Below are 26659 nucleotides of genomic sequence, written 5' to 3'. Positions count from 1 at the left end.
CTAGCTGCAAAACTCAACAACAGCAGGAGATTTCATCCTTTGCTGTTGTTGGGAGATTGACATCAGGCCTGTTATTTTTACGGTCGCTGTCGCAGCGTTCAGCGTCTCAAAATTTACGCATCAAAATCGGGAAAATAAATAGTGGAGAACAAACGAGCTGCCGCTGCGATTACATTTTACAAGGGCCGCTGGTATTTTCCGTGACGCTGTGTAAAACAGTGATAGCTAAACGAGAGCGTCTGATTTTAATGGTGGAAAGTACGGCTGCCAGCGGTGTTCTCCACATATTTGGGCAAGAAGTTAGTTATAATTTTGGTCATTCACCGCTGCGTCGACCGTAAAAAGAACATGCCTATCGGTTCGGTTCCCCGAGAGTAAGATCGTCGCTTCAACTCCTGTAGGAGGATCCTTGACGTCCACTCTGGCTCCTTAAATCTGTTGGTTCACAATAAGTTCCCAAAAAGATCAACTTTTCATTTGCTTTTTTTCTTTGTCTAGCATCTAATATGATTCAAACCTGTCAACTTCATTTGTATCTTAATTTTGTCAAGCATCTAAATTGATTCACGTACAGAAGACTGTTTAATATGTTCATATTCAATGTGTTAAAAAGTTCAGACCATGACAAAAATAATCAGCAGAAAAGGAAAACAAAAAGAAAACACATAGACAAAATTAATGATCGTCCTATCGGGAGGTTCAAAGATAAACCAAAATTCTTTTGTTGTTCCTTGTGAAATAAGGCAAGTAAGAGAGATATCCTGCGGTTGCTTGCATTGCAAGTCTTTAGGTTTAGTTAAGAACTTTGATTTAACTCCAATAAAAATTCACATTCTCGAAAATGAAGGTTGGACATGTACTTTCCAAAACTGATTCCCAACTTCTGAATTAGAAACATGTTTTTTTTACTATATATGATTTTATAATAATAACTCAAATAATTTAACACAACATTTTAATAACAAAGTATATATATAACTTAAAAGAATATTCTAATAAAATCAATGTTGAATAAAAATTTGGCTTTATTTTGTTCAACTAAATATGATTAGATAAGACATAATCCAATTTAAAATCTCATATCCATTTTTTTCATGGGGGACAAATTATTAAATTCAGTTAATACAAATCTAATCCAAAATTCAAAATTGTAAAATCTGTCTCTCTCTAGTATCGAAACAAATAAGATTTCATTGGTATATAACTCTATTTTAAGTACAAAGATTATAAAACAACTATTCTTCAAGTAACTCTATTCTTAGAAAAGAAAAAACAAACTAAAAAATGAAATCATAAATGATAACTGTCCCGAAGGATCCGGATTTTTTTTTTTACATTTTCTTTTTAAAACTTAATAGCACGTACTATCTTTTGTTTGCTTGGTCTTCTCCCCACTCAGCAAAATCCGCTTATATACTCCACTCCTTCACCTTCTACCTTTCTCATCTACCCAAAAACGTTAACACAAACACGTACATCTCATTAAAAATCCTCACTCTCTGTTTTTCTTTTTTTAATTCCCAGTCTACTTTTTGATTTTCCCCCATCGAATGAGCCAAATAAAAACCATCCACAATCCCATAGGGTCATTAGAGAGATTTTTGGATCTTCTCTTGATCTCTCTCATCGTTTACATGACATTGAAAGGAGGCACGAGTGGTGCTTGTGCTGCGTGCAAGTACCAACGCAGACGCTGCGCCGCGGACTGCCCACTCGCGCCGTACTTCCCAGCCGAACAACCAAAGCTCTTCCAAAACGTTCATAGGCTATTCGGCGTTAGAAGCATTGTTAAAATACTCGAGAACCTAGACGAAGTTCAGAGACCAGAAGCTATGAAATCAATTATCTTTCAGTCTTATGTTCGTGATCGTAATCCTGTCCATGGTTGCCTTGGAATCACACAACAACTACAATACATGATATGGGTCGCCGAAGAAGAGCTCAAAGCCGTCAATTCCCAATTACAGCTCTATCGTAGTGGTCAAAATCATCCTAACCCTCATAATATGATGATTCACGAGATTGGTGAAAAGCAAGAAGATCTCACATCCCAGTTAGATTTGGGAATGGGACTTCCGGTTAACAATAATAACCAAGGCAATAATACAATACCATTTTTCAGTCCGGTTTCTGAAACTCAGCAGCAACAACCTCATATGTCTTATTGTAGTGATCAGGTTAATAACCATGACTACAATCCCATTCCAGATTCATGTAAGGAAGTTCTCAACAATCATAATACTTCTTTGGCTTGGGGTCAGAATCAATTTCCTTACAATCATCATAACTATGGATTCATCAATCAAAACGAGCATTGTAGCGAGACGAAGAACAACAACAGTGTGATGGCCATACAGTCTCAACTTGTTAATCTTCAGATGGCATCGAATCAACAAAAGGAAGAAGTTGATGATCAGAACTACGATGAAATCCATCAATTCCTAGAAATCATCGATGAGAGTCAATCTTTCACGGAAACGAAAGAAGTGTACGCTTCAAGGTATGCATTTTTTTTTTCTTTGTACGTACCTGAGCTAAAAAAGTATCTGAAAACATGTCTGACTTTTTTGGTTGTTGCAGCTCTGGTGAATCTTTGAAGGAACCTATAGATGAAATAGGGGAGAAGGAGTTGAGGAGGGCGGCAACTTGCTTTAGTCTCACGAGTGTGAATTGATTGATCATGGAGACTGAATCCTTTAATTCAAATTTTTACTTGTCTTTATGTTTGTTTTTGTTAAGCAACGTGTTGTTAAGCGTTGAATCTCTCTATTTTTTAAATAAATTTTGAATCTCTATTTATCATTGCTTCCTATGTCTTTTCATTTTCATTATTTATATTTGTTGTTTAAAATTTGGATTCTTTTTAACAGTCACTAGATAATTAGAAAGATTGCAGCTTCTACAGTAGAAGTATAGATTGTTTTTCTTCAGCTGCTGTTTGGATAGCATTGTACATCTCCAAAGATATTCTTGTAAAAGCTAAAACATTTGCATATACACGAATATTCTATTTGAATTTCGGTTTCAGGAGGTTAATCATCAAAAAGAATGAATGTGAATGAATGATTCAACAACGGATCCATTGATTTGTTCTAAGGCAAAGACTTGCATACATACATCAAAGGCTCATTGATGTTCTCAATGGAAAATGTATGTTCCTTTCTCACAGAAGAGAAACTTACACAGTTGGGTCATCTCAAGTTGCAGCAATGAGGTTTGCCCGTCAAGACCAATTTGTCCCACAAGCAGATCATCTGTCTTGGCGATTGGTAATGAGCCGTTAAGTAATTCTCTATGCAACCAAACTGGCAGAAGCTAATGCTGTGCTCATAATCCACAGGTTTCAAGCTGTTGTTGAACTGTTCCACCCACATTCCCACGCTCACGTCTTCCATTTTGAATAACTATAACATAAACAAAGTGATGTTGAATCACACATCACATACATTAGCTCTAGATTCTTCCGTCTCTGATACTCTTTTCCAAAATGAAAATGGTCTATTACCCTTAGTTTGTGTTGCTCAAACTCTTTAACGATGAAACGAGCGATATCTGTTGATAATATGTAGCCAGGTCCATTGGCATAAGGTGGATAGTCTTCCTCTGGCCATTCCTGGAGAACCATTTGAATAAATTGTGTAAGAATGTTTTTCTAATAGTACAGAACTCATCTTCTTTTTCCTTTTTTGTGTTGTTTATTACCTCATATGTAACGGCCCACTTCCCCTGGCGAAGAGGCTTGTGATAATAGTTGATGTTGCCAATGTACAAGCTTCGATCTGTGGGTGTTTTCTTTGCTTCCCTAAGAACTGCATCTACTCGGACAAATGTGTCATCGTCACACTTCATTATGTATTTGGCAGCTAACTGATGAGCCTGCAAACCAAAACAAAACAAGAGTTTTCAAACCATGATGAATCATTGAAGAGGTGGGAATCATATTAGTTGGGTAGAAACTCACCCCATACTCGCAAATTGCAACAGTTTTCAGGACAACTAGATCATAGCTGTCCAAATAAGGCACTACAATTATGTCCCCAAAGAACTCAGCTTCCTTCTTTAGCTCCACATTGATTGACTTCCTTGAGTGCTATGTATAATACCAAAAGTTGAGCATCAATCCAAACATAACCTAGAAGAAATAAACAGCTAGCCTCATGAAACCCTGAACTTACCAATGCCACAAAGAACCGAGCCACCACTTTGGAAGATGTGATAAGTTTATGTTGCATCCAAGACTTCCTCACAGCCATCCGCTCAGCAAAATGATTACCTGCAGAGAGGATGCCGATGAATAACTCAACTTCTTCACCAGAAACTGATGGGGCCTGCCACTTTCTTGAGAGATCAAGATGCCTCTGAGGGGCAAAACTAGGGTGCGAGGTTGGGAGAGAGCCAGCGAAAACAGCTTGAACATCTATGTCTCCAGTAACAGTTAGACCAGTAGCATCCTCAAGCGTAAACCCCTTCATATGATCAAAAACCAAACACACTTTCAACTATCAGCACTAGTACTACTCCTAAGAGCATTTGAAGAAAGCATCACTTACAGTTCGGAAAGGGAAAGATGTGACATGTTTCCCATCGACACTAACATGGTAACCTTCCAACCCAGCACTTAGCGTAAGCACGAAGAGCTTCTCCTCAGTGAATGGAAATGACCATTCTACAGCTACTTTCTTGCTCCTGGGAATAAACCGACTCAGCCACCATGTTGCCTTGTTAGTCTCTTCATTAGAATAAGAAGTACCATTTTCTTGAACCCACTTCGCACACTTAACCTGACCATCAACTGTGGAGAAACAAAACTCACTCTTTGGACTCCGTTTCTCTATAACCCAATCAAGCAAAGCAAGACAACACTAACCTGTTTCATCATCATCACTCGATCTCCAGCCCTCACATCGTTGCGCCGAGCTCCATTGCATCCTGTAACAAGTGTTCTGCTCAATCACAGGCTTACCACTCCAATCACCCTTAAGCCTTGGATTGAAATGAAGAATCTTAGGCGGATCTTCTCCTTCCACTGCCTTCAACCCTTGCAGCTCCATAATAAACTGCGAAACCTTCACAGCTTCATTCCCCATTGATATCTTCGGGTCCATCTCAGAGTGTGCAGCGCGTGGCTTCCCCACCAGCGTGATGTGTGATCCGAGTGTTAACCCACAAGGAAGCTCTATGACCTTCCCACGTGTCAAAAGATCCGACCCGGATAAGGAAACGGAGACCAGGCATGAGCTGGAGCCAAGCTTCTCTTCCTTTAAGGCTTTAAGGGCTTTTCCAGATTCCAGCTCTTCCCATAGCTTTCTACCAACTTGCCAAGCTACTTTGGCGGATTCATGGAGCTCCAAGGACTCGTCTCTGCTACTCGGATCCGGGTCAAATTTCAACCCGGATATAAAGATCTCTTGTGATATTCTTCTCCGTTCAGCTCGAGCAGGGGCCACTGATTCCGTTTCTTGATAAATCAAGCTCTTAAAAGGACGCCCTGGAGCTCCTCGTCTCTCTTGCAGATCCAACTCGCTACCCAGATGATCGGGCCGGGTTAACGGATCGTGTGATAGAGTGTTGAATCCGGATCTGTAGACGAGGGGGATTTCGAGCGTGACCAGAAGCATGTACAGTAAACCAATCGCCATGAGTATCTGAATCGACCTCTTCTTGCTGAGAGACACGAACATTGCGCATTTTTCTAGCTTCGAGTTTCTCATCCAATTTTTTTATTTGCCGCTTCTTACTCGAATTCAAAGAGTTTGTGGAAAGGGAAAACCCTAAGACGACTAATTGGCGGCAAAGAAGCAATCTATGATTCTATATGAAGTAAAACTGAAATGTCTTTCGAGTATTATAAAGATATTTAAAAACAGTTATGGAAATTTGAAGAAGATGAAGAAAGAGAGAAAGCCTGGCGTTTCTATAAAACTGCCGTTACTATATTCTTATCATTTTCTAATTATTTTTTGAATTTAAGATCCGTTGGTACTATTTTTCCAACGGTAGTATTTTTTTGATTTTTTTTTTTTTTAATGAAAGCATAACGGCGACTATGATTCGACCGATGACAAACTAGGGATGAGGTTTCACATAGCATGGAGATATTCCAGGACCTCGCTGCAATCTATTTCGATGGCACAAAAATTGTTTTGTTGGAAGTTTGTGAGATGATTCGTGACCACATATAGTTTCGATTGGGTTAGCTGAAATTAGAGTTGAATAAGATGAAAGATATTTAGTTATGAAGTATGAACTGACAAATAAAATGAAAAAAAAAAGTTACTCATTAGCAAATTAATCAGTTTATATATATATATATATATATATATATATATAGTTTTCGATTTTTACATGTCGAATGATAACACATGTATACAATTTGTTCGTCAACTAATGCGTGATTGTGGTTTTCATTTGGCCAATTAATGGAAAAGTCAATTTAGAAGTCTTCTTATTATTATTTTTTTCTCTCTTCTCTCTCTCAGACCCTAGCCTTCAAGTTCTTTTTCTCTCTCATCTCTTCTCTCATTGAATGACAGATGGATGATAGCTTTCAAAGTTTGGTGTCGGTCCTTTAAGTATCTTCATGTATTTGATTTGAAGTCAAATCTGATAGTTATGTCAACGGTGATGGAGTTTATGTGTTGGTGTAAGTTTTGATATTCTTCATATAATTCTTCTTTGTGTTAGACCAAAAACCAACGAGCTGTGCCGGATTGGAAGGTCGATGGTACGACTTCTCTATTTATCTTGTTTCTTTTCGTTCTTCTTCTCTATGATGTTGTTGCTTCATTTGAAATCTATGTTATGTTACTGCTTAAGATTGATCTCTCTTTAAAGCTTATTGGACACATGTTATATGGCTTACAATGATTTGATTGGTTGTTGATGCATTCCCATAGTCCCTATTGGTATACATGGATTGTTTCACTTCTTTGTGCCACTTGCATTGTCCTCTTGTAGCTTTGGTGTTGTGAGTCTCTCTAAGTTTTTGGGAAATCGTCCTAACAAGAGAGATTTTGTTCTCCTCTTCGATTCACACTGCAATCAATACTTTGCTCCTTAAAATTAAGGCATGGAGCTCTGATCATGCTCACTGGATAGTAACACTGCTACAAGTGCAGTAGCATCCTGATGACATCATGTAATCTTGAACTTATCTTTTATTTATAGCTGAAACTTATTTTGAAGCTTTTATGGTGTGTACTAGCATTTTTTATTTTTACTTTATCTTTAATACTATGTGTTTTTTGTATGATGTTGATCTTGATCGTGGATCCAACAAACATTTTGTTCTTCAATAAAACTCAGCATTAAAAAAAATATAGTTTTCTAATAATGGATACTAAATTTTATCAAGGTATACCAAAATTTTACAAAACATATACTATCTGAGCGGAATAACTGAACTAATAAAATTTAACAATAATTTAACCAAAATACCAAAAATCAGTTAACTTTGGTCAATAATTTATTATCCAGAACGAAAAACTGAATCACATTTCCAGTCAGTTAATTTTGATAAGAGTTTTAAAAACCTAAACTACCTAAAACCCTGAAAATATAACCAAATCGGATAGAAGAACATAATCTCTTAATTTTCATGTTTTTTTCTTGGTTTTGAAATTACCAAAAAATATTTAAATTAATTTTCATTTTCTCAAAAATACATAAACTATTTTGACTTTCTATTTAATATATAACTTATTTTAATTTTATAGCCAATTAATACTTATACTAGGTGTTTTACTGCACCATGTACAGAAATGAAGTTTTAAAATTATATTGATAAATCAATTTTTGTTAATCTTTTGGTTTTATTATTTGCGTACAAAATTTTAATTCTATGTAAAAATTAAGATAAAATAAATATTTTTATTTTTATTTATATTTTATAATATATATATATATATATATAACAATATTTTAATTCTATGTAAAAATATTTCTCTATACATCTATTTAAACTTCAATAAAATAAAGGGAAAGTTTTGTTATGTATAATTAACAAAACACAAAATTAAATAATATTTCTAAAATTTGTAAATATTAAAAACAAATAATTGATAGATAGATAGATATAACTTTTAAGAAATGATAATAATAAAATTGGATAGTAAATGGGCTTTAAAGATACATGCGTGGGCTTTCCCATCGGCTTAAATACAATCATAGAAATTTCGTGTACTGAAACGGCGCACGTTTCTCATCTCCCATAGCAAAACATCACGCAACTGGAAATCCCTTCGTCATAGGATCACGGTAGCAGAAGGAAACGGCGAATTCGACGACGGAACCCAAAAAAGATGGTGGCGATATCCATGTACAGAGGCAACCTTCACAAAGTTCCCGAGGTGCCTCGCCGGTGGACTATGCCGCATCGGAACCTCTCTTTCAAGGACTTCAAATCTCTCCTTCAGCGCCGCAAACGAGCTCTTTCTCGTCTCTCCCCTAATTCTAACCCTAACCCTAACCCGAGCCATAACGTCAAGTCTGAGCTGGCTACGGATCGGAAGGATGCGATTCCATCTGAACGGCCCGGTCCGTCGGGGAAACAGAAGCTTGTTGAGGTGAAGAGAGAGGAGGTTAATGGGAATCAGGTTAGGGAAGAGGAGAATGGCATAATTGAAGGAGCTCGAGCAGGAGGTGGAGATCGAGTGATGGAATTGCTTTCGAATAATGAGGGAGTCGCGAATGATAAGGCAGAGGTATGTTTCTTTAAGACATTCCAATAGATTTTGAGTTCAAGTGTTAGTGATTCGATGAAGTACATAGGGGATTAGGAAAGGTTGCTAATTTTAAGTGAATTCATCAATGTAAGTGGCTGATTTGATGAAACGTACTTTGATGTGCGCATTAATGGATGTTTTGGATATATGAAACCATTCATGAGCTCGTAAAGTGTTTAGCTTTCTTTAGTTTTGTTCCTTATCGTGTTTAGCCTTTTTTTTTTTTTTTTTTTTGCCAGGCAAAGGAAACAGCTGAAGAAGTAGTACCAAGCGAAATAGAGAAAGAAGAGAAACAAGTGGAGGAGAGATTACAAGTGTTGAATGCAAAGAAACACAATCTCGTCCAAGTTCTTAAGCTGGTCAGTAACACTTTCTTTCTGCTATGTCAATACACATGCTGTTTATCGTTATTATTCATGTCAAAATTGACGGATGTTCACAGATTCTGAATGCTGAGGAAGAATTGAAAAGGCGCAGCAGCATCACGCAACAACCAGGAACAACAGCGTCTCGTCCTTCTCTTCCACTCCATGTAGATGTCTCTAATGACTCTGGAGGTAATGCTGCTGCTCACATGGAAGGCGGAGAGACGAATGATGCAGGGAATCATAATAATGCTCAAACTCCCAGTGTTCTTCGACTATGCGGTGCTTCTTCATCATCTGAATCTCCGCTCAGAAGAGCAGCCGCCTTTTCACAGCACAATATGGTATACATTCAAAAGTTACTTCTTGCTCAAGCCCTAGTCGTAGAGTAGTTTTGCATTTTGGACTTGAATGTTGTTGCTGTGTTCTCAGGCTTCGCATCCTTCTAGATGGAGCCCACGCGTGGGTCCAACTCAACCGGGGAATCCAAGTGCTGCTGCGGGAGGAGGCACTGTGTCTGCGTCAGGAACAAACTACATAGCTTCATCACCTTCACCAGCTGGTTCTGGTGGCACTTCTGTTTTCAGAGAAACACGTCTACAGAGTCCAGGGAATTAGCAGCTTCTCCTCTTTATCGCTGCACTAACGTCTTCCTTTTTGTAGCTGTTAAGAGAAAACTAATGTGAGATTATGAGAAACATGTTCATAGCGATTGTTCTATAAATATATGATGTTTTACACTGAAGATTGTTTGGTCCGACTGTATCAAAATGTAATTTAATTTCAGACATTCAGTTTCCGAATCTGAAATCTAATAAATATTTATATGCTTATTCCAATTTATCTGTATTCTAAGCCCATAATTAATACAGTAGTTGGGCGAGGTTAAATTAATTTGGAACAAATTTGAATAAAAATGCCTTTGTTTTTTTTTTTTTTTGATCAACTAAAAAAAAATGCCTTTGTAAATGACAAAATCCAAAGTACTCTCGAGTAAACCGGACACGAAAACCGAAGGGAAGATATTCAATTTTGATCCGTCAACGTCAGCACACACATAAATATCCCGGTTCAATAAGCGGTTCGGAGTTGTGAAAAGAAAGAGAAGACTGAACTTTGTTTCGCGACGCCGCCGAGACTCGAGACTCGAGAGAGATGGGGATAGTAACGAAAGCAGGAGATTGGTCGTTCAAGGCCTTCACAGCGGGGCTAGGGCTCGCCACCATCTACCTTACCACCACTTTCTCCGTCAACGTCTACCGTGGCCTTTCTTGGCACAACGCTCAATCTGTAAGTTTCTTCTTCTTCTCTCTCTCTCTTTTGAGGACTCCGGTGAGCTGCGTTCCTGGTTCGATTCATTTCCTTCCAAACTTTTATAGCGTCTTTTTCTTTGATTTGATTGCTGCTGAGATTTAGGGCATCGGTTGCTACTTCTGATTTTGATGAATATTTGACCTAACCAGTGGTTGTTGGTGTCTGTCTTGAGTTGTTACATGCTTCTGTCCTCTGGAAATGTAATCACAGAGCAACTGTGAATCAACCTCTTTAATCTTTCTAGCATCAAGATCTTAATCTGAGATGTTAGTCTTACACTATTTGTTCTTAGAGACTCTTCTTGTTCAATTCCACAAAACATAGAGACTCTCTCGACCGAATGCCTAACCAAACCCTATTATAATCCACAGACTAGACAATCTCTTCAGACACACTTATAAGCCTATTCCTCGCTAACTGCTTTCTAACCGACCACAAGGTCTGCACTCTGGTGGCTTCAAAGCTGAATCTCCAGCCAGTTAACTAACTCTTCACATTTCTCATTACAATTGTGTGCATTAGGGTTGCTACGATCGTTGTTGTCATAGGCTAACATTTCATACACCTCATGCAGTTTCTTTGGTTATGATATAAGCAATTTTTCTTAAGCAACTGGTAGATGCGATCTGTTGTAGATTCGTGGTTTTGCATTCACTTTTTTCACTTGATCTTTTGTCTATACATATTGTATAGTTTTTCTTACTTTTATGAATTTCAGCTGCTGATATTACATTCCCATTATTTTAGGTTCATTTCTGTATCTTACAACTCGTATTCCTTTTCCTTGCAGAAATTGGAGATGGAGCAATCTGAAGAACAACCAGAATGATCTGAATTATGTTGCTGCTAATCTATCTCTCTCACGCAGCAGATGCTTTCTTTCTGCGAACGTTGTTTCGTTGCATACACTTTTAAGTATATCATTGTTTCGATACTAGGAGCAATTAAATAAATGAAATATTTGTGTTTGATAAATTCATCAAACTTGTGTGATGCGATTCTGAATGTTCGATAATGCAACAAAGAAACAACTTTTTCATTAGCTCCATCGTTCTATATTTTCTATAATGTTCCATGAAGCTGTTAACAAAGAATATGTGAAACAAGCTAACGTAACTTAAATTTGATTTTTTTTGTGGTTTTAAATCCCATTGAAATACTACTCAACAAGAAAGAGGCGACAATAGAAATAACATTAGACGAATCTTATAACACAGACGAACGAGTCTTTCTGGTCCAAAATAACAAAAATACCAATTCCTTTTCGTTTATTCACTTATTCAAAAGACCGTTGAGCAATAGCCAACATGAATTCCAGAAGAGACTTGCTAAAAAGGGAAGATTGATGATAGAAGCATAAGGAGGACTCATGAGCTTCCTCATGCAGCCTAAGCTTCCTTTTTCATAGTTGCCCTCGCATAGATCTCATAGCAGCACCCTGAATGGAACACATCGCACATGAGAAACGCTATTCAAACACACAGAATAGTAATGTCATCAAATCTAAACCACAATACAAAGTGCTGCTGGTTTAGTTTTCCATCAATAAACATAACAAGGAAGTGAGAAACGTATACGTATATGTTAGTGATGCACAAGGATATATATATATATATATATATATATATATATATATATATATATATCTCCATCCCCATCTATAATTAGGGATTGAAAGAATCACAGAAAAATCAGTGAGAGAGTGTAGCAGTGGATACCAGCAACAACGACAGCAGTGATGACATCTCCAATTCTTTTCAATTGGCGCACTCCTTTCTTATGCGACTTGAATCTCCTCAAAGCATCATTCTCAGCCAATAGCTGCAACAAGAAGACAACATAAAAGCCATCTCTCGATTATACACCAACCAAGGCTTCCAGATAACAATTACAATGATTTCAATTTGACACAGCCCCCAAAATCAAAATTCAAACGAATCAACAAGATTAAACGAATCAACGTAAGAATAAACTTACATCTTTCTCGCGTGATCCTAGCTCCACATGGAACCCCCGCCGCGGTTGTGCTAAGGCGCCACCTTCCATCTTCTGCAAAATATATCAAACGAGTCTAAATTATCCTGTTATAATAATAGATTAAACCAATCCAACCATATCAGTTTAATGAGATTCGATCGAGAAACCTGTGAAGAAGATCGGAGGTGAGATGAAATCGAGTTGTTCTTCAGCAAAAACGCCATCTCCGATGAGTAAGCAAATATTTTGATTTGAGACGATAACCAACGATTTGAGGAAGACGACGACGCACAAGTCAAGTAAAGTTTCCAATGTGGGTGTAAATTGTAAATTTTAGTGTTTCGGTTTCTGCCCCAATGCTAAAGCATTATTCAATTTTCACCCTAAAGTTATTCTATTTGTCGACCTCGTCCTTGTGTAATTTATATCAATGTTTACTAGGTTGAATGTGTACAGATGTAGTTATAGATTCAATCATTACATACACGAACTGATTTATTTAAATCTACGATTCTCAGATGGAAAATTCTCTCAAATACTTATTTTTTAAAATTTTGTTACAAAATAACATTCAATAAAGAAAATAACCAAAACCCTTTTTATTTTAAAATTTTTAATTTTAATTTTTAACTTTTTTAATTTAAAATCTTATCCTCATAATTTCATTCCATTAACTCTAAACTATAAAAGTCTAAATTAGTTAATCTTGGACTATAAATGTATTTTTTTTCTCTTCTCCTCCGAATTATAATGACAAGAAACTACAATTGAAAATGCTCAGACCGACTCATACAACCTCTATATAATATAAGAGTGATGGCAGACAAAATTTTGTTATTTGTGTTTAGTACTACTGTTCAGACTTCAGATTATATAATAACACAAAAATTAAATACCATATCGAACCATACCAAACCAAGATAAAGAGTTCTAATTCTGGTTCCTATAACTTGAACCAGAAAACCTCAACGGAGAGCCATCATCAGGGGAAGCTACTTTAGCTTTAGCTTTTGGTTTAGCAACATTTTTCTAGCAGTTGCTACAGAGCTTACCATATGTATAACAGACAGTTTAGGTCGAACTTTAGCTCATACGGAATTTTGCGGTTGAGATGACCATAGGTTTTATTCCTGTCTGCGGTTTTTGGGACCCAACCTGACGCCTTTGAGATCTTTTTGATACAAAGAAAATAAATACCAAACACAAAAAACCTGTGAATCATCATTACGCATCCAATATGAATTTCCAAAAAAACAACATCTTGATTTCTATCAAATGGACTATATGAATAACAGAAAAGAAAAGAGAGAGGGGATTTTAATCGTTGTGGGTTCTTATTCCTTTATAATGAGAGAGCTCAGTTTTTACTTCTTCTACCAATAAACCACACAGATACTCAAAGGGCAATCTATCTCTTTCGTTCTGCAAACGGCTCATAATGTTTTTGATATAAACAGCCTTTTTGGGGGCTAATCCTTCACATCTTATAGCATTCTCGATTGATCTTGGCTGAGCAGCGAAAACCTACGGGGGATGCAAAAAAAAAAACGAAGCTTTTTCAAAATGGCAAACAATCAATAAAAAGAACATATAGAGTAATTGTAAGCTCATCAACTACAAAGCTCAAGGAGGAAAATAATTTAAGTGAGTAAATCTTGACATTATATAACAATCCAGTGACACAAATCTTTTCTATTTAACAATATCAAAATTCCTTTTTTCAAAACATTTCAACAAATTTCAAGTTAAAGTAAGCTCAGAGATTCCCCCAACTTTTGCAAGCAAATAGTTTGACACTGTTTATTTGCCTTTGTGCAAACAATAAGAACGAAGTGTAGCATTCGTTAGCTGAAACCCACTACCATATCAACTTCACAAATCCTAGGCCTACTTCCAAAATCTTTCAGAAAACTAATGAAACCTAGTTGTTTGCTAGAATAAACATGGCGAGCTGACATATTCCCATTCAGGTTTGAATATAATGGTTTTTAGTCGATTGATTCTCTCCTACCCACAGAATTTGGTGGAAGATGGGTCGGTTTACTCTGAGAAGTGAATATTATGTCTCTAATTTAGTCCGGTTCTGTAGAATGTCCCACGAACAGTGGTGTGCTTTTTGGGCTTCTATATTGTTGCATTTTTTTGTAGTTATGATCAGAAAGAAGTCAGACAAAAGGAAAGACACATTTCTACGATTTTATGAACAATTACAAAAGCATACCAAAAGAGTATGAATGCATAATAACGATCAGATTAGGTAACAAATAAAGCACAAATGTAACTACTTAAAAATGAAACCAGTTAATTAAAAAAATCAATGCGAGAATTGATATTTATCCAGCAATATAGATTGAGGTAATGATTCAAGATTGTTCAGCACAAATTCGTATATGGTTTCCACGGTTTGCAACAAGTATTTATCCTTTAGACAAGTTCAGTCTTCAGCTATTGTGGTAACATATGTGAAAAAAAGAAGAAAAGAATGTATTATGGTTGTGCAGGCATGATGAATGCCAAATTGGTGACTGGAGCACATGACATCAGGCAAAGATTGTATGCAGATTATTCCAACTTGAAACCTTGACAATACAACTATTTGACTAACGACTAGTTCCACGTTTTGAATCCGTGTGTATATAAGAATAAAACTACCAATAATTGAGACGACTTTTGTTTTAGTCCTCCACGACTAGGCCTCGCATATGAAACACGAGCAAACGAACGCACATTTTCACCTTTGTTGTCGTTTTCATTGTAAGAAACCAATCAAAATATTACAAATTCACTCCCAAAATAATTGTCACCTCTCTTTGTTCAAGAGTATACATAGTAAAACGAAAAAAAAAAATGTAGAGAGTGAAAAAAAACCTTGGAAAAAAATATTTGTACCAATAAAAAAATTAAAAAGGGTTTGAATTACGTTAAAATTGAGAAGAATAAGCGAAACCTTCTTTTTGTCCTCCTTGAAACTGAGAACGACTTAGCCCACTCGCTTCCAACATCCGGTTCCACTCACGCGCCTCCGCACCTTCTCCAAACTCCCTCTCTCCGCCTCTCATTGCCTGAAGAATCTTCCTCGCCTTCTCCTTCAACCGCTCGCTTCCACCCTCACTCTCCACAATTTCCGTCAGAATCTCCTCCGCCCCAGCCTCGCTCGCCAGTCCCCTAAACCTCATATTCCCTACACTTAGCGTCAACAAAGCCCCCACGCAATTCTCACGCGCCGCCTCTGAATCAGCTCCACCTTCTCGAAGCTTCCCAACAAGTATGGCCACCCCATTTCCATCAAGCATCGCTCCTTTCCCTTCCGAACAAGCGGCGAGGTTACACAGCAATAAAAGTATCCTGCTCGCGGATTCGCCGGACCTCACCATCGACAGCATCATCGGCACCGCACCAGCTCGGACCAGCCTGGTTCGGTTGTTGGGTATCAACGACAAGTGGTAAAGCGCAAGAGCTGCGTCTTGACGGGCTCTTTCGCTCTCGGATGATCTCAGAGCGTGGAGCAGCGGCTCCACCGCTCCGAGAACTCCGATCACCATCTTGTTCTCTTCCTCAACCGCTAAACTGAACAAAGCTCCGATGACATGCTCTTGCGCCTCCGTTGAGCCCGACTTCAGAACATCGATCAATAGAGGAACGAATCCAGACCGTACTATCTTCAACTTGTTCGGTTTCTCTAGCGAGAGGTTCACCAGCGACGCGGCGGCGTTGGTCTGAACGATGTTGTACCGTGACACGATCAGTGACCGGAGCAAGGAGAGGAGCCGTTCAGTGCAGAGCGAAATCCTCGAGCTTTCGCTGGATCTCGTCGTCTTCCTGAGAAGAATCAGTCCTTGCTCGTGGTCAACAGTGTTTGAGCTTCTCATTTTGTTGTAAATCTCCTCCTCTTCTTCTGACATCGGAGGGAAAGATGAGTAATCGGAGGTAGAGAATGAGCTCTGGATCGGGTTTGGATTCTCAGCTCCGGCGAAAACTTCTGATGACGATGAATAAGTCACTGGTCGGTGATGGTGAAGAGGAAGGGAAGTAGACGACGATATCGAGTTTCTTGACCGAGCTCGAATCGCTCCCATGACGGAGTCGTAATCCGACGGCGAATTCTCAGCCACGGGAGGCAAAATCTCCGATCTTGCGACCCGGTTACCCGTACCGGGTTCTTTATCCATACGGGCACGAACCACACCTTCGACGTAAGCGTAATCAGGAGGCCGTGGATGCTCCACCTTCTTCCTATTACACCAGCTGAGAATTGTTGATTTCATGGCGAGGTTAGGGATTACCGTTGACAAATCCGGTTGACTTCCGTCGTGGAGCTTCGGCGCGAACCCGAGATTCCGGCAAACTTGGACGGAGATACGCTCAAATGTCTGACCCGATGCTACGACGACGGGGTCGGACATTAGAAATCCGGTGATTGGACAGAGGAATTCAGCCGGAGTTTCGCCGGGATTATTTTGTGGCATAGACGTGGCGGAAGCTGAGCGGTGGTGGTGAAAGGAGAACCACCTGTGTCTTCCGTTCTCCCCCATAGCAGTAATTATGAACAACAAGAAGAAACACAAAAGACGGATCTGGGAGATTGTTGTAAGAGATTTTTGACTTCAGCTCCTGGCGTTGTCAGAGGTGAGATGAAATCGAGTTGTTGTTGTGCAAAATCGTCATCTCCAATGAGTGAGCAAAGACTTTATTACGATCACAACGAGAACTGATTTAAGACGACCAAAAGCGCACGAGTAAATAGGGTTTCCCGAATAATGTGGGCTGAATTGTAATTTTAAGTTTTTTTTTTCATTTTACCCAAAACATAAAGCAATATTCAGTTTTAACCCCAAATTTATTCTGTAGATACTTGTTCATTTTGATGCAGAAGTAATTATAGAGTGAATCATTATCTACACGAACTGATTATTAAATTTGCTATTATCAGATTATAGCGACAAGGAACTACAATTTAATATACTCAGATTGATACAACCCATATTTAATAGTGTGTCATACTAAAAGAAAAAGCAAGTCGACCATAGAAGACCAAAAAATCATTTCAATTAGAGGCCGGTTTACTATGAGTAGAGAATATTTATTGTGTCTAAATTAGGTCCAGTTATCCAAAATGTCTATTTGTGGACAGAATACAAAACTTACCAAAAGATTATAAATCAATTAAACTATCAGATTAAGAAATATGTAAATAAAAGCAAGATGCACCCAATCGAAACTATAATCAATGACAAAAGTTGATATTTATCTAGCGGTAGTAGTTTGAGTTAATGATTCAAGATTCTTCAACAGGAATTAAAATATGGTTTCCAATATTTTATAACTAAGTCATTATGTTGTTATTTTCCAAAGAAGTAATGCCAGTATTAATCCTTTAGACAATTTCAGTCTTCAGCTGTTCTGGTACCATAACATATTTATAATAATGTATGATGGTTGCGTAAGGCATGATGAATGGGCAAATTGGTGACTGGAGCACATGACATGAGAAGAATGTTTGCAGATTATCCCAACTTGTATAATTGAAACGTTGACCATACAACTATTTGACCAACGACTAAATCTTCGTTCCAAATACGTGTGATATTGTAAGAAAAGGTGAAAATAATTGAGATGGCCTTCGGTTGTCCACGACCTCACCATAAGAAACACAAGCAAACAAATGCACATTTAACTTCGAAGCATAGGCAGCCGCGAGATGAAAGTGAATTTGGAGATTGCTTCTTTAAACCAGATATTTGAAGCAGAAAATCTCAATTAGTATTTTCTTTGTTCACCAAAAAATCCCAAATCGCTTACAAAAGAATTTTTTTGTAAATTGACCACAAGAACAACCTCTCTCTTTTTTTCCACTGAAATCCATTTATTCAAAGAAAAATGCTACATTATTAAGTTACATTGCTGGTAGATCCTAAATATTCAAAGACTATCCAATGAGTATATTTCAATGGAGTTCTCTGAATAAAAGAAAAAATAATAATAAGAAAAGAGAGTCTGAAAAAAAAAATCCATATGAGTAATTTATTTAGAGAAAAAATAAATTTTAATTATAAATTTGCTTTTAAAATAAAATAATATTATTAGTATGATTAGATACTGACTTTTAGATACCCACCGATTGGGTTGTTCTTAGATACTACATTATCTTAAAAAAAAAGAAGAAGAGTATTATCTTCAAATGGGTATCTCAAATACAAAATAATATTATCTTTATACATTTGTAAAACATAAATAGTTTTCATTTTATCTAAAAGGATCCATTCAATTATATTTTGACATATCGCTCAATTTATTAGAGAATATCTCCAAAGATCTCACTGAGATATTCTACGCACGAAAAAAATCATTCTCTTTCGTACATTATCTTTTTATTATTTATTTTTACATTATCATTTTATTATTTATTTTTTGAGATAATTGTTTTTTCACAGTTCTATCATTAGAGTTGCTCTAATTTTTAGGGGTGGGGAGATATCAGTGATTGGAAGAAGTTGTAGACAACTTTTTTTATATATCCTTATTTTGAAACAATCATGATTTAGTTTTCTTTGTTGTTGGCATCAGCATAAACATACTTATATAGAATCTACAAACCAAACTGGTAACTCTGCATCCATGTGAACGACAAACGACAGTTGTTTTTTGGCACTGCGTGCAAGACTATCCGCCCTTGAATTATGTGTTCGTGATACATAAATGATATCTGAGTTGTGAAAGCTTCCCTTCATGATCTTGCTATCTTTCAAATAACTTGCAAAAGCTGACCATTCTTCTAGTTCTGAAATCATTTTCACCAATTGAGAATAAATATTTGCAAATGTGACCTGAAACTACCATAAATTTCTCATACATTTCATTGCTCATATAAGCGCTTTCACCTCCGAGTGAAGGGTGATAGACTAACCCTAGTGTTTCTTGCCCCCATCAATCCATCAAAACCTTTTAGCGTACTATACCAACCTTTTCCTTATAAACTTTCCTTGTCTTTCCATGATCCATTCGTAAAACACCATCGTCCTAGTATGGCTGGTAAATTTGTGACTCACGTCTCCATATTTTGGATCACCCTCTGTGTAAGTAATGATTGTGCTTTTGCTCAAAGTAAAGATTCTATTTATGCCAATTTTAAAGTATCTCTGGGATGGGATTGCTACGAGGTATACGAGTTGCGAGAGGGTGCCAGTTGATTACACATCTCCAGTTCGCAGATAACATTATGTTTTTCTGCAAATCAAGTACAACCTGTGTGGCTGCATTAAAGGAGATTATCAACTTTTAAGAGGATGTCTCAGGCCAAAAGATCAACTACTCAAAGTCCTCAATTACGTTCTCGACAAAGACCCCCGCAGAGGTTAAAGCAAGAGTCAAACGAGAGCTGAACATAGAGGCGGAAGGCAGAATATGGAAGTATCTAGGTTTACCCGAACTCTTCGATAGAAAGAAGCGTGATACCTTCGCCTCCATCGTAGATATAATACGGCAGAGGATCCGGCACTGGTCCACCAAGTTCCTATCGGGGGCGGGGAAACAGGTTCTCCTTAAGGCGGTGCTGGATGCAATGCCGAGTTATGCAATGTCGTGCCTTAAACTCCCTTCCTCCCTATGTAAGCAAATCCAATCGATATTAACTCGCTTCTGGTGGGACGCAAACCCGGAAAAGAAGAAGATGTGCTGGGTGGCTTGGTCCACTCTTACACTACCCAAATTCGAAGGGGGGCTTGGTTTCCAGGATCTTGAAACTTTCAATGATGCACTGCTAGCAAAAATCGGGTGGAGAATTATGCGCAACCCCTCCTCCCTGATCTCTCAGGTCTTACTTGGGAAGTACTGCAGGAACGTGTTGTGGGAACCGAAATTCGCACTGTCGATTTCCGTTTAAATAAGGAAAGTTAGGAAAACTCTAATTTCCCAGAGGTCCCAGATATCTGCTAAACCACACGCCAAGCAATCAGAACACGAAATAAAGACGAGAAAAATAAGAAATCGAAAAGAGAGCAAAATAGATCTTATTCCTAATCCGCGTTTGAGCGTTACAACAAGGTAAGAGCCTGAGCTACGAGAGCTGTCAGTGAGATTCCTAGTTCTAAAACCCTAAGACCGCAAGACCTAGTTGAGTCGCAGTTCGAATAACAAAAACGAAAAGTTGCCTAAAATTGCTCTAAGTGCTAAGTTTGCTCTGAAAAAAGTTCTTTTTGTGCCTCTTGCCTAGGACTCCTTATATATTCTTCCAAGGTCGGTTTCAGCTTTTCTCTTCATGCCCTTAAGCCGTCTTAAGTGAAAAATTGAGAAATTCTATTTTTTCCGATCTTCATGTTTATCCGCGGAAACTTACTATTTTTTCTACGGAAACTTATCTTTTATTATTTTTATGTCTTTATAATAAAAACATAAACCGTCATAGTATCTACGAGCTCATTCTTAAAGAATCCTAAGTGGGCTTGTAGTCGCGTTTAGACCTCGTTGGGTCGTCTCTCGAAATAAAACGTTTGCTACGATTTTCTTTTCGATAAAAACAAGTTCTCGCGGTTTTTATCTTAAAGTTTCAACGGTAACTTTGATCGGAATGATGTGAGAAATTATATGGCTGCGGTACATGGGAGCTAGCATCGAGGAGCAGACGAGAATGCATGGATTTGGGTCATAGCCATTGATCGATGTCCGAGACAGTTTGGTCGCTACGTAGCGACCTGATCCGCGCTGGATCGGTCGCAACGTAGTGACCGAATCGTTCGCGGGTCGGTCGCTACGTAGCGAATGACTCGTTCGCGGGTCGGTCTCTACGTAGCGACTGACCGAGTGGCTAGGTCGGTCGTGGGTCGGTCGCTACGTAGTGACCGGCTCGTTCGCGGACCGGTCGCTACGTGGCGACCTTGTTTGGATCCTTTTCTGACGTTTTATGAACGTGTTCTTGGACTACGAGTGTTTAGTTCCGGTGAATCAACCGAGATTAGTGCAAGATTTCACCGCTAAGTTCTTCGTAAAAGTAATCTTTACGAAGATTACTTTTCGTAAAAACGTTCATGCTGATTTTTACGGATATTTGGATGTTAACTTCGTCGTGTCCGTTTTTGACCCCAACACGTGTCATTTTGGGACTGCTCGGCGCCAACATATGCCTCTCATGGCTGGAGAAGCATCTTTGCAGGACGAGAAATCTTGAAGCTAGGAACAGGGTGGGAAGTTGGCAATGGAGAGTCCATCCAGGCTTGGAATGACTCATGGTTATACCTGTCTTCGCTATTGACACCTATCGGTCCCCCAAATGTTAGCTCTGCCCATATGAAAGTCAGCGAATTGTTGTGTCCTCTTACCAACACATGGCGCATGGGCTCTGTGACACCCCCGATCGTAGATGACCGGAAATGACACGGTCGATGTTCCTCGATGGTCGATCCGAGGTTCTCAGAATACTTCTGATCACCTTAGACCAACAACCAGCTCCTATCGATTATCACTCTAGGCTTTTCAACCCGAAAAACAAATATCTGATAGTTAGTTAGATCCGGACAATGACTAATATCATATGGTACCCGTACTTTAAAAAAATTCTTTATATATCATTTAAAAGCATCTTACAAAATTTGTTATAAATTAACCTCGAGGTTTTCGGTCAACAAATCTTATACATAAGAAATATCAAAACGCCTTTGCAAGGATAATAAAACTACCGCTGGCTAATGATGTTCCTTCCCGTCCTAGAGTAAGGTCTCTCGTCTACTGGTTACATGCATCACAAATGAGTCATGAGTAACTAGTTTACTCAGTGAGCCTAATCCTCACCCCAACATATATTAATAATATCTCAAGCAATCAACTCCATTTGTATGCAGTGGAAATATATTCCATAACTGATATTTATATATATGGCCTATCCTTCCATCATTGTGAATCTAATCATATACCTCACTTCCTATTCCAGTCTCTCATATCATTCATATAATCATACTTATATATATATACCAGACCCGAGAAACAACAAAGGCTAAACGAGTCTAGCGAGTTAGCATCACCATCATTGCCTTCAGATATTCAAAGCTCGAACATCTAACGCTGCATGCAGTTACACGGTTTCCAGGGTGCGACCCCATCAACGTGTCTTCGTGACCTTGCTCCATATTGCAGGACCAATTCACGGTAATAATCATTCATACGGGAATATTTTGGAAGACATTTTATACTAAGAATTCACATGATTAATACTTTCATACTTAATTATATTATATATTAGTACTTGAGAACAAGTACTATGGCTCGGGAGTAAACCTCTATGAACATTCATGAATATTTAATAAGCGTTTCCACTAAGTAAACCCCTCACCAATTCAATATTGATCAAGAGACAAAGCCTATCAATCATCTACAATCAGTACATTCAATCAAGAAATATTTATTCACTACTCATCAATCATCTATCTAGACTCACCTTTGAGTCCAAGAGATTGGCTAAGGAAGACTAGACTCGAGCTCAAGCTAATCACACTCCACTTCTTCTTCACTTCCAGATTCAGAATAAAGACAAGGCATGATCGGGCTGACCATTCCAATCTCCTCGGGTAACTGAACAAAACAAAATTGTTGGAACGTAAGGCTCATCATTCCGGTTCAAGAAGAAACTCATCTCAGCTCATAACGTTTCAGTCTAGTTCCGCTAATATCAGTTCGGTACAAGACAAGTTCAGCTCTGGTCCTAAAAATTCAGTTAAATTCAGACTATATCAGTACATGACAAGTTCAGACCATAGACAGCTCGGCTCAGATTAGTTGAGGACAAGATCAAATCAGTTCGGTTTAATTCAGACAATTCACATAAGTTCAGCTACTGGTTCAATGATACAAATTCAATCATACACCAACCAAGAGTGAACCATATATGAATTTAGACAACTGATCCTGATAGGTTTATCAAGACACAGCACTTGGTTATCATCAAAAAGAACTGAAACAGGAGACTGAAGCTTAACAAAAACTGATCTCATCAAACCCATAAGCTCTTACCGATTCAAATCAACAATCTTCTGAACTCAGATGGTACACAACTTATAGTTGAAGCCACTCCTAACCTGATCAGTGCCATATCAAGCCAAGGTCGGATTCATTCAGACAGAACAATCACAAAGGCATCACGCTACTCACTAAAATCTACATTTCTATTCATTTTAATAAAGTGCTGTCATTGTAATTCTCAATAATTATACAGTCAGACTAATAATTTGAAGGGTGTCAATGTAAGTGTCTATATCGTAGTTGTTATCAAGGATATGAATAATTATGATTTATTGAGTAATATAATTAATGGGTCGTCCAAGCTCACTTCTCTTCTCTTATTTTTTTCTGAATTTTTCATGTATTTTCCTCACAGATTTTTCTCTCTTTCTTTCTCTCTTTCTCTCTGAATTTTTCTTTCTTGTTTCTGAGATGAATGAGCTCGACCAGGAAGAGGACAAAGTAATAAATGACAGCGGAAACAGCAGGAGAAGAATCAGCAAGGAAGGACAAAAGTTTCAGATCAGTATGAGACATGTGGTGAGCTGAATCACACTTTCCTTCCCATGAAGTAATATCATTTCCTTTCCATGAAGAAACTTCAAGCAGGTGTGCAAATCACATGACTTTAATGTAGCAAGCAAGCAGGAAGGTGAAAGTCACATGTTCAGGTCAGGAAGGAAGCAAGCAGCCAGGCAGCACATGACATGCACATGACTCACAAGCAGCTGATAGTATTCAAGACCAGTTTTCGATCATATGTTTCCCGTCCATCGGTTTACGTCCAGCTTATATAAAACTAGACCATAATAATTAACACTCGATCTAAACTATCAAGGGAAGGTATTCCGACCTCAACACAGTCCCGTAGAGACATTAATTCACCAGGTCAATTTTTATTATTATTATTTAATTTCGATCGATCAATCTTCAAACTAATCTTACAGAATTTTCTCAACCAAATTCTATATGCTTGTGAGGGTTATTACATTCTTCCCTCCTCAAAAGAATTCATCCCCGAATTCTTAAAATTAGTTGTACATACTTTACTGAACAGTCTCTGAAAGGAGTTCTTGATATCAGCTCTGAAATTATCTTCACAGCCTATGTTTAAACAACTGATTGTCGGTTCCCCAACTCTTACAATCAATCATTTCTATTCTGAGGGAACACCTCGAGGAAGAAACAAATTCATTACTACTACACAACTTTTGTCAATTGCGGTCTTGATACTTTTTCTAACAATCACGAGTCTCTGAAGACTATCACTTCTCAACCTTTTCTGTTTGGCTTTCCCTCATAGCAACAACATGAAAATGTGGAACATTAGGTGATGTGCCATACGTGAAGGTAACATCTCGAGTCTGGTGAATGTTAACGTGATTAACCATGCAACAATCAAACAAGAACATGCACGGTCAATCACGCCAACATGATTCAGACCAAGGGTGCTACTCTCAAATACACACACTCACCCATTCCAAGATTGATTTCCCTAACAGTATTCTATACACTTTTGATCTATCTGAGACCCTCTTCATAATCTTCTGAACAACTTAATCTCTCTAATGTTTCCCATGACCAAGTCTGGTTCTATGTTTTTCTGATTTCTTTCTTCTGTCCAGCAACTGAGGATTCAAAAGGTTCGTCTATACCAAGCTTGATTCACCAACTGAGTACTCTTGTACAACGACTTCATACTTTATGTATTGATACATCCTCTGATATCTTAACAACCTTGGCATTCCCATATGCCTTACGGTCATACCTAATCCTTAACTCATCAATCTTCTTTGGCGTTCACTTAACATCTCTTTTCTACTCATCTAGTTTAATCTTCTGGTAGAACTTGAGTTACTTCTCCCACGTCTTTTCTAACTAACCTTGTGTACAACCTCTCATCTCTTTTTTAATCATCATTCTTAGCCTCAGGTAGGACTTGGGCTCCTTCTCCCATGTCTCCTCTTACAGAATTTGTACATGACACAATTCTCGTACTATTTTTCGAAATTCTTTTTTTTTTCAGTTCCTCCAATGATTTCCTTAAGTTCGCATCCTTCAAATGCAATCTCAAATATAAATTATAAAGCCATCTTGGTTTACTACTTCTAATCTTGAAGACTCCACTTTCTCCTTATAAGAGTGATATCACTCAAATTACCATAAGGAGTGAATTACTCTCTCAAATAAGAGGTTCAGATGCAGTACTTAGGGATCGAATCCACAAGTACTCTAGGATTACTCAACAGATCTAAGGGATTAGAAGTAAAGATAGACTAAGAGGTTTGTTTGTTTAAAAGCAGCAAATGATGAGTCGAACAAGGCAATTGTTCGGCTGTTTAAGTTGAAGTTGTTTTAAGGATGGGAAAACAGCTAGACTTAGGCAAATTTTCTGGTATGAAAGCATGCAACTTAGTTTAGACTAAAAGGTTTGACGGTTTTTGAACTCAAACAATGGTAAAACCAGATAGGTTTTCTTTACTAGATCTCGGATCTCAACTGTCGTCTTTTGATCTCGAGAAAGAGTCGATCGATGTGACGTGATGCACATCGTTCGATACACCTTTTAAACAATCGATCGACATAACGATAGTCACGTCGATCGACGGTTCTTCTAGCAAGCCTTACGAGAGGGTTTGAAGCTGTTCTTTAACTTTCTAGACCAACTCTCGTTGTTATCTAGTCAGTTAGATCATGCTGACTATTTCAGGTATTGAGGGTAACAGTTGGTTATCTCAATTAATCCTAAGACCTAAAATGATGGTGATCAATCCTAATTTTAGCATTAAGCTTAACAAGCATGAAAGAACAATCAAAACACCTTTTTAACAGTCTTATTAGCAGCACATACTTTCAACCCTTATGAGAAACCTAAATCTAACAATTGGATTTACTCAGACATATTCATGAGAGACAAAGTCATGATGGTTTGAATAGAACTCAAATGAAATATTTGTTATGCAGTCTCAGATCTATCTCTCCATTCCTAAGCTCTTCTAATGGTAGCCAAAATGTTTCTTCTCCCAAACTAGGTCTTTACCTTGGGAGTATCGATCACAGGATGCAAGGATTTTCAAACAAGTATCTGGATCTGCAGGTAAAAGTTAGTTTCTATCTTTTCTCTCTACTAATTTCTCTCTTTAGTCAAATTCTGCTTATATTGCAAGATCATTGACCAAGATTGGACAGGCTTCCATGAATCAAGCCTTAATGGTGGTTGCCACCAAGTCCTGTTCATTTATTTTTGACATATATCCAAGAATTCATATGAATCGAGCCTTGAAGATTGCCGCCACC

At 37.9% G+C, this 26659-nt stretch overlaps 5 protein-coding genes and 1 long non-coding RNA gene across 6 annotated transcripts; 3 read left to right on the top strand and 3 right to left on the bottom strand.

Annotated features, from left to right (window-relative positions):
* Positions 1-1436: 1436 nt before the first annotated feature.
* LOC106333425 (LOB domain-containing protein 27-like) lies at positions 1437-2738 on the top strand. The gene is made up of 2 exons (XM_013771867.1): positions 1437-2500; positions 2581-2738. Exons 1-2 carry the CDS (start codon positions 1551-1553, stop codon positions 2672-2674), a joined length of 1044 nt encoding a protein of 347 aa, XP_013627321.1. The 5' UTR covers positions 1437-1550; the 3' UTR covers positions 2675-2738.
* Positions 2739-3025: 287 nt separating this feature from the next.
* On the bottom strand, positions 3026-5889 carry LOC106331322 (probable beta-1,3-galactosyltransferase 19). The gene is made up of 7 exons (XM_013769646.1): positions 4868-5889; positions 4551-4792; positions 4176-4466; positions 3962-4090; positions 3703-3876; positions 3506-3613; positions 3026-3404 (listed from the first exon to the last, which is right to left on the bottom strand). The coding sequence occupies exons 1-7, from the start codon at positions 5709-5711 to the stop codon at positions 3192-3194; spliced, it is 2001 nt and encodes a 666-aa protein (XP_013625100.1). The 5' UTR covers positions 5712-5889; the 3' UTR covers positions 3026-3191.
* Positions 5890-8476: 2587 nt separating this feature from the next.
* On the top strand, positions 8477-9921 carry LOC106331691 (the record flags this gene model as incomplete). The annotated part of the gene is given in 4 exon segments (XM_013770094.1): positions 8477-8702; positions 8963-9082; positions 9166-9432; positions 9521-9921. Coding segments are annotated over 4 exon segments (799 nt in total), but the record flags the coding sequence as incomplete, so codon positions are not given.
* Positions 9922-10063: 142 nt separating this feature from the next.
* LOC106329199 lies at positions 10064-11444 on the top strand. The gene is made up of 2 exons (XR_001267757.1): positions 10064-10378; positions 11193-11444. It is a non-coding gene; the product is annotated as an uncharacterized LOC106329199 (long non-coding RNA).
* A 132-nt stretch (positions 11445-11576) lies between these two features.
* On the bottom strand, positions 11577-12676 carry LOC106329198 (succinate dehydrogenase subunit 7A, mitochondrial). Its single transcript, XM_013767809.1, has 4 exons — positions 12547-12676; positions 12380-12451; positions 12121-12223; positions 11577-11840 (listed from the first exon to the last, which is right to left on the bottom strand). The coding sequence occupies exons 1-4, from the start codon at positions 12601-12603 to the stop codon at positions 11791-11793; spliced, it is 282 nt and encodes a 93-aa protein (XP_013623263.1). The 5' UTR covers positions 12604-12676; the 3' UTR covers positions 11577-11790.
* A 2413-nt stretch (positions 12677-15089) lies between these two features.
* On the bottom strand, positions 15090-17204 carry LOC106328509 (U-box domain-containing protein 39). Its single transcript, XM_013766962.1, has one exon. The coding sequence runs from the start codon at positions 16909-16911 to the stop codon at positions 15301-15303; it is 1611 nt and encodes a 536-aa protein (XP_013622416.1). The 5' UTR covers positions 16912-17204; the 3' UTR covers positions 15090-15300.
* Between the last annotated feature and the right edge of the window lie 9455 nt (positions 17205-26659).

The sequence above is a fragment of the Brassica oleracea genome, chromosome C3 (genome assembly GCF_000695525.1).
Source record: "Brassica oleracea var. oleracea cultivar TO1000 chromosome C3, BOL, whole genome shotgun sequence".
In the NCBI taxonomy this organism is placed as follows: domain Eukaryota; kingdom Viridiplantae; phylum Streptophyta; class Magnoliopsida; order Brassicales; family Brassicaceae; genus Brassica; species Brassica oleracea.
This window is presented reverse-complemented; position numbering and strand designations above follow the sequence as displayed.